Source organism: Oncorhynchus gorbuscha, linkage group LG15 (genome assembly GCF_021184085.1).
Source record: "Oncorhynchus gorbuscha isolate QuinsamMale2020 ecotype Even-year linkage group LG15, OgorEven_v1.0, whole genome shotgun sequence".
NCBI classification, from domain to species: domain Eukaryota; kingdom Metazoa; phylum Chordata; class Actinopteri; order Salmoniformes; family Salmonidae; genus Oncorhynchus; species Oncorhynchus gorbuscha.
Window position 1 is genome coordinate 57,380,501 of NC_060187.1, and position 7,227 is coordinate 57,387,727.

The 7,227-nt window shown below is 42.8% G+C and overlaps 1 protein-coding gene and 1 pseudogene across 1 annotated transcript; one reads left to right on the forward strand and one right to left on the reverse strand.

Annotated features, from left to right (window-relative positions):
- Positions 1-1,369: 1,369 nt before the first annotated feature.
- Positions 1,370-1,425, reverse strand: LOC123998386 (annotated as a pseudogene).
- A 636-nt stretch (positions 1,426-2,061) lies between these two features.
- On the forward strand, positions 2,062-6,891 carry LOC123997565 (triosephosphate isomerase B-like). The gene is made up of 7 exons (XM_046301943.1): positions 2,062-2,261; positions 4,280-4,403; positions 4,572-4,656; positions 4,954-5,086; positions 5,568-5,653; positions 5,914-6,001; positions 6,215-6,891. The coding sequence occupies exons 1-7, from the start codon at positions 2,153-2,155 to the stop codon at positions 6,331-6,333; spliced, it is 744 nt and encodes a 247-aa protein (XP_046157899.1). The 5' UTR covers positions 2,062-2,152; the 3' UTR covers positions 6,334-6,891.
- Positions 6,892-7,227: the final 336 nt, after the last annotated feature.

Sequence of the window (7,227 nt, forward strand, 5' to 3'; positions counted from 1 at the left end):
CTTAAATGTAAATGTAAATGTAAACCGTAACCTTTGGAAGCCTGTTCGTGCTTCGACTCGGAACCTAGCTCTGCCCTCAGAAACACTACAACATTATTAATTAAATGATCAGAAAAGGCTGTAAATGTTACAAAATGGGCCTAGAATTTGGGGAAGGTAAACTGATCAAGATCGGTAATGTAAAGAGTGACGCAGTTAAATAAACATTGACATGGAAAACTGAAAACTGCTGCTGACTAAACAAGTAGATCATCTTTATCATCCCTTTCCTTTTTTGTACATGTGAATAAATCCCACTGTAGACAATATGCACCTACCATGTTGCTTTCACCTGTCCTGTCATTTCAGATCCTCAGTGCAGAAGATGAGCGGGGAAGACCGGTAGAGAAGCCGATTCAGACTATTATTGTACCTACACTCAATTTTTCAGCATCAGTAAATTTACAAAATGAAAGTAGGCCTATTGTAATTGTTGTATCTATCATACAGTGACGACCTTAACCCGATACCTAGCCACTTCCTCAAGAGGGCAGGTGTTGGGTTGACAGTTGGTTTAAACCCCGGTCTGGACTACAATCTTACTTTGCTACACTGGTGTCAGAAGTGGGATGCCCCCCAGTTGTGGTCATCGAGAGCAAATCCCAAGGATGCCGGTGTGATCAATTTACAGGAGCAATGAGCAAGGACGCGCACTCTGAAGAAACGGAGCGAATTTAACCCAATAATAGCAATCTCGTCAAGGGGTTCTGATCTCTTGGCCTAACTAATAGCTAAAGTATTGGATTGACATCACTGAGTGTTCAAACCTACATCAGGATTACTACCCCATGATTTTAAAAATTGTATTTAAACTTCATTTAACTAGGCAAGCCAGTTAATAAGAACAAATTATTATTTACAATGGCCTAACCATCCAAACCCCACCCCTAACGACGCCGGAGAAATTGTGCCCGCCCTATGGGACTTCTGATCACTGCCAGTTGTGATTACAACCCTGGATCGAAACCGGGTCTGTAGTGACGCATCTAGCATGGCGATTAAGTGTCTTAGACAGCTGCACCACCCAGGATTTCATAACATACAGTGAATGATTGATTCCAAATGATAAACCTGGTGGATCGAGCCCTGAATGCTGATTGGCTGACAGCCTTGGCACGGTATATCAGACTAATACCAGGGGTATGACAACATTTAGCTGTACTACTCTAATTACGTTGGTAGCCAGTTTCTAATAGCAATAAGGCACCTCTGAGGTTTGTTGTATATGGCCACTTTCCCACAACCCCTCTGGTCTTATTGCGTAAATCTACACTCTCCTTCAATCTGTAACAGAAGAGACAAATGTTTCATTTTACTTTCGACAGAGTTCAGGGGCTTCTTCAATTGAAGACGCCTACTTGACAAATACTAAAAGAGCAAATTTTCCATAATGTCTTGAAGGTCACAAGCTCTCTTGTAAATTTACAGTGATTGTTTGTGTCAGAGTTAGCTCCTATCAGGCGTACAAAAAAATATGTTTCAGTTATTAACATATCATGTGACAAATATGTTGTAATGTTACTCAAGATGGCTTGCTTTGTTGTTTAAAAAAAAGTTATTTTAAGTCAGATTGCGGGAAATATAAGGCGAAATGCATTTTGGGTATGCAAAGTAAAAGAATGCTAGCCAATCAAAGCGCTGAATTCTCTCAGCTTTCTTGCATGAGAATGGATTCGTTCAATTTAGTAGGCCCCGCTCGCCGTCTGATCGGAATGGCCATTTTATTTGAGATAGCCGGACATTTTTTCAGTGGGTGCTCTGTGGGAATGTTCGACATGTTTTCAATGTATTTCATCCCCATGTACTGAAACATGAATATTATTTTCACGCTTAAAATAAAGATAGCCTAATTTGAAGAACATCCATTTTTTTTGAAAATGTTGCCTGTACTCTTTATTCTACTGAAATAAAAGGCTAACATTGTACATAAGGAGACGCTATTCTGGGCGTGTCTCTGTAAACCAATAGAACAAACTGAGAGGTTGGGTTACGTGGCCCATGACGATAAATACAGTGATTTGCGCCGGGGTTGTTGCTCTTCTCCCCGAAGTAGGTCCACCTGATAAGAATCCAGCTCAGTTCTAAGGCCGAGAAACAACCTTATACTGCAATTATGTCCAGAAAATTCTTCGTTGGTGGTAACTGGAAGATGAATGGCGACAAGGCAAGCCTTGGCGAACTCATCAAAACCCTGAACTCTGCCAAGCTCGACCCCAACACCGGTGCGTGGTTCTGTGTGGCTTCTGTGCTTTTAATGTCTGACTCGTGTAGTAGGCTTAGAGTTGATCTTTGAAACGGTGTAACTTGTCGCATTGGGTTCCTGGTGTAGCCTATCCAGTTGCAATGCCAGTCGCACCGCACACTTGCATTGTGAAATTAGACTTTTGTAAGGTGTTTTAGCTCTCCATCAAGAGAAGGGGGGGAAAAAGCGTGAAACAAAGGTTAGAGAAGGTCATTTTTTTGTATCAGTGCACGAATCAATGGGTGGCAAGCCAAGCTATACTCCGGTAGGTCCCATTTCATTGCCATTTTTACAATGGTTTTAAATTATAGGATACCCTGACACTAATGTTTACATAATTATGATGCGATCTATGCGATGGTGACAATTTGTGGAGAATACAGAATACAATGCAGAATACAATGGCATATGCCTATTTTGGTACTGAAGCCCCCTATAATCATTTGTAACCGGAGAACTCCATTGTGTCAAGGGATTTTTAACCAGTATTTTAAACTGAACTAGGATAGAAGAACATGACTTGCTAAATGGATTTTCGTTGACAGTGGGCGTACGGAACGAACAGCACGTAGCCACAACAGTCTGTCTGGCGCAAGCGAGGGGCGGAATGTCTGTTTTGTTCTTTGATGCATTATAATGATCCATCCGATCGCGAGCCCTGTTTTAATATAACTACCAGGAGGACCAAGGGTGGATATCATTGCACCATCACAATACTGTAATTTAGAAATGCATATTCTACCGTTAGACCCGAATTCATTTATGCGCAACATACTAATTGTGTTAACCAATAAGGGAGAGTTCCCCACTCCGCCAGAGAGAATGGCGGAAAACACCAACATCGCGCATTTCCAAACTGCCACAGAGGCGTATGCCCTGATCCCATGTTTGCATTTGAACACATAGGTTCAAGAACAAGCTACAAGTACTTAGTCAGGTTTTGTGTCGTTTTTGTAGGATACATGGGCGTTATCTCCTGCGCCTCGGAGTGCGCGCGAAGGACAAGTTATATCCGTGTAGTAACCTACATCTGTCTACAGCCTCGGACTTTACCCCACAGAAAGAGCCACCCCACATAACTCTAGCTAATCTACACGGTACAAATTTACTGACGCGTGAAACCGGACGCTGCATGGGCCAGCAGACGACTGAAGCTCGCGTACTGCTTTTCCCACCTCTCTTTCTAGAAATGTAAAGTCAATGGTAAGTCACTTCTTCCCTAGGCTATTTTTATGAACCTGCAGAGTATTAAAAAAAAAGTATCCTGTGGTTGACCTTTAAATTTAAGGTCCAGTTCGACCCCAGCAGAATTTTACCACATGAGCGACCTTTGTGAGCTGAGTTCTAGTGACCTTTTGGAGGTTGAACTAGGACCTTTTTGCAGTGGGGGACTGACTCTTGGCAGGGATAAATGACCTTTGCAGAGGGAATAGTGACTGTGTGGGTTTAATATAGACACACTTAACCCCAAGATATAGTTACAGTGCTAATGTCAGTGTCTGGCCTACTGTACCCCACAACACTGGGGATATCCCACTTGTACAGTGTGTACTAATGCGGCAGACTCTGGTATTGGACTGTATAACCAACACGGGCTCAAATAGGCCTAATCATTCTGATCGATAGGCCTTGTTTTGTTCACTTAAGTGAATAGTAGAGTGAGCCACAACATGGAGTTGTCACCACTCGAAGGAACGGATACTAGATGTCACTGACAATCGCTGTGTGCACTTCCTATTTCAGTTTCTAAAAAATATTACTGTTTCATGGGCGTCGATGTGAGCATCAAGGAACAAATCTTAACTTCCGCTTAGAATTTTCACTTAGTCTCACACATTGACATCATTGCATGACTAAGTGAAAAAATTAAACTGAAGTGGAATTTAGGATTTAGGATTTCACCTCTAAGAATATTAACTGATCGGTCTGTTATTCCAACCCAGAGAAAATAGTGGTCAGTGCATGACTTGTGTTGGTTCTCTCTCTCTCTGCTTGCAGAGGTGGTCTGCGGCGCCCCGTCAATCTACCTTGATTTCGCCAGGGCCAAGCTGGACCCTAAGATCGGAGTGGCCGCTCAGAACTGCTACAAGGTCAAGGGGGGTGCCTTCACTGGGGAGATCAGGTAATGGACATGCCCTGTAACTGCGGATGCTAGTGTCTTCAGGACACTATTGCTTTACTGAACCAACCCTGCAGGCGGACTGTACTTTGTGTGCTAATCTCTTTACTCACACGCTCTTTCTTTTTCCGTTCTCTCACTTCCTTTATGGCCCCTCTCTCTCCTTCTCAGCCCTGCGATGATCAAGGACGTTGGCGTGCACTGGGTGATCCTGGGCCACTCTGAGAGGCGCTGGGTCTTTGGAGAGACTGATGAGGTAAATAGCTTATTTGGTCGAGTGCTGGTGTTTATGAATGTGTAGTCTCGGGAGGAGTCTCTGGAGGAGGCAGTAGACTATCACAAGAACAGGGCCGTGACACAGTATTGGATTAAGTCTCTTTCAACAGTGAATTGACCTTGAAAATGACAGAATTTGAGGAGCAGTGACAAATCTATGCGTCATCATTTTAATCTCCATTTTACACTCAAGGTGTTCTTCAAGTAGAGGAAATGTGAAAAATATGACAATAAATGAACAACCTGTCTGATCGGAGAAATGTTTGTGTCCTGACAGCTTATTGGTCAGAAGTGCGCCCACGCCCTGGAGAATGGCCTGGGTGTCATTGCCTGCATCGGTGAGAAGCTGGACGAGAGGGAAGCTGGCATCACAGAGAAGGTCATCAACGCACAGACTAAGCACTTCGCAGGTATTGTCACTGAAATCACTGCTTCATAATGAGTGTGTTACACAAAACCACAGATATATAATCAGAGCCTGTAATCCGCGTGTTAGAGTGCTGATCTAGCATCAGTTCTGCATTTTACATATTTGAAAATGGGCCCTGAACTTTACGATGCACAGAGTTAAACATGTCAAGAACCATGACAATAATATATAACAGTCGTATAACCTGCAAAGGCCTCTTTATAGTAGGCAATAAATTCCAAGTACTGTATATACCCTGTATTACTTTGTAGCGATTCTAACATTGTTGAATGTAGTAATACTACTGCTGCGTGAATACATCCTATTGTATTGGTACTTTCAGTGTGATTAATTAGTTTTCTTTTTCGTTAACAACTTTGTTACATCCAGCGTGTCCATGATGCCACCGTGTCCATTTTGAGTTCTCCTTTTTGATTCATGTGAATGCAGTACTGTATTCATTATGTCAATTCTGTTTGCAGACAACATTAAGGACTGGTCCAAGGTTGTTCTGGCCTATGAGCCCGTGTGGGCCATCGGCACCGGCAAGACCGCATCCCCCGCCCAGGTAAGCGTTTCTTCTATTGTCATCCATTACTATTGTATGACCGCAATGGGAAGAACCTGGGACGGATGGGGACGTGACTACAAGCCTGAATCTCTTTATACTGCATATATTCAGTCTGGACTAGAGCAGAATGTGTTGTCCATTTTGAGATTCATCACTAAATCGAAGGCTAAAGTCAGAGCTTACTGTGTTTGGAACCCATATTCATGGTTTTATTTCAATCTCTTTTTTTCCCCTTATCTTTTATCTTTGTCTCTCAGGCCCAGGACGTTCATGACAAACTGAGGCAGTGGGTCAAGGCCCATGTGTCTGAGGCAGTAGCCAACTCTGTCAGGATAATCTATGGAGGTGAGACCAAACTCCTATGCTTCACATTTAAACACACTTACGCTGTTTAATGCCACAACCACAAACTGGGATTAATAGGTTTTGTCATTGCATAGCTAATCTAATTCAAATCAGGGGCATGCAGTGGTAGGAGCATACAGTGGTCTCTTCACCCCCACTCTGTCCCTCATCACTCCATTCCTCACTCATATCTGTCTGTTCTCTCTCCTCAAGGTTCCGTGACAGGTGGCACCTGCAAGGAGCTGGGAGGCATGAAGGATGTGGATGGCTTCCTGGTTGGCGGCGCTGCACTCAAGCCAGAGTTCGTTGACATCATCAACGCCAAGCAATAAAAACCCTGAAGTGGTCAGACCATATTTGTCCATATTTGAGGACAACTCCATTCAGACGAAACCTGAGCCATTATCCTCAAAACTCGGCAATTAGAACCCCCCTTAGCCTTTTTTAAAAATTCTATATATTTGTGATGTCTTTACCTCTTTCTTTTTTTTTGGTTTAATGTTTCAAAGAAAAGGAACCGTTTGACACGCATACAATACAGCAGTGAAAGGTGTTAGTTCCACTGAGTTTTTTTGTTTGTACTAGCCTCCACAACTGTTTTTTTTTAAAGGGACTGTGCTTGACCACACCATCCTGGATGGAACAACAACCCATGCCTTTGAAAGTTTACAAACTTTTATGTATACAGTGTCAAAACTAGCAATCAGATTCACTTGTCTTTGTACTATAGATGACTCTTTGTGTAATTTATGTTTTGGGTATTATCCCTTCCCATAGAACACATGATCCGCTCTCTCATTGGCTACTCTGTCAAGAGGGAGGCGTCCGTTACATGTCCACCATGTTTTGTTAGGGGGGGCTGACTGTTGTAATAAAAGGTTTAGAGACTAGTTGTGTCCTGTTTTTGTGTTATTGACACATGGCACATAATCTTTCACAGCATGATCTTGAATACTAGCAGGCTTCTTTCCTACCTTTGTGTAAAGCCAGTCAGACTACAGTCTCTGGGGGTGGTACTTTGGTAATGTGATGGCAAATTCCTGAGAATTCATGTAGATAATGGTGCAATTCATATCATGTCCACTAGGCCATGCCCAATCACCAACATCCTCAAACTAAATGGATTATTTCTCTTCTGCAGCATTCTTTGACAGTGGAGATGTTTCAAAAGGTCAAGCGCTATCCTCTTTTCCTATGTGGCTTCTTCTCTCCTTACCTTGAACTGA

What these genes read in the sequence shown, in the direction of transcription:
- LOC123997565 (XM_046301943.1), top strand. Translation starts at nt 2,153, where the DNA reads ATGTCCAGAAAATTCTTCGTTGGTGGTAACTGGAAGATGAATGGCGAC. An exon ending in CAAGCTCGACCCCAACACCG is followed by an intron (nt 2,262 to 4,279) that starts GTGCGTGGTTCT and finishes CTCTGCTTGCAG; the next exon opens with AGGTGGTCTGCGGCGCCCCG. An exon ending in TCTTTGGAGAGACTGATGAG is followed by an intron (nt 4,657 to 4,953) that starts GTAAATAGCTTA and finishes GTGTCCTGACAG; the next exon opens with CTTATTGGTCAGAAGTGCGC.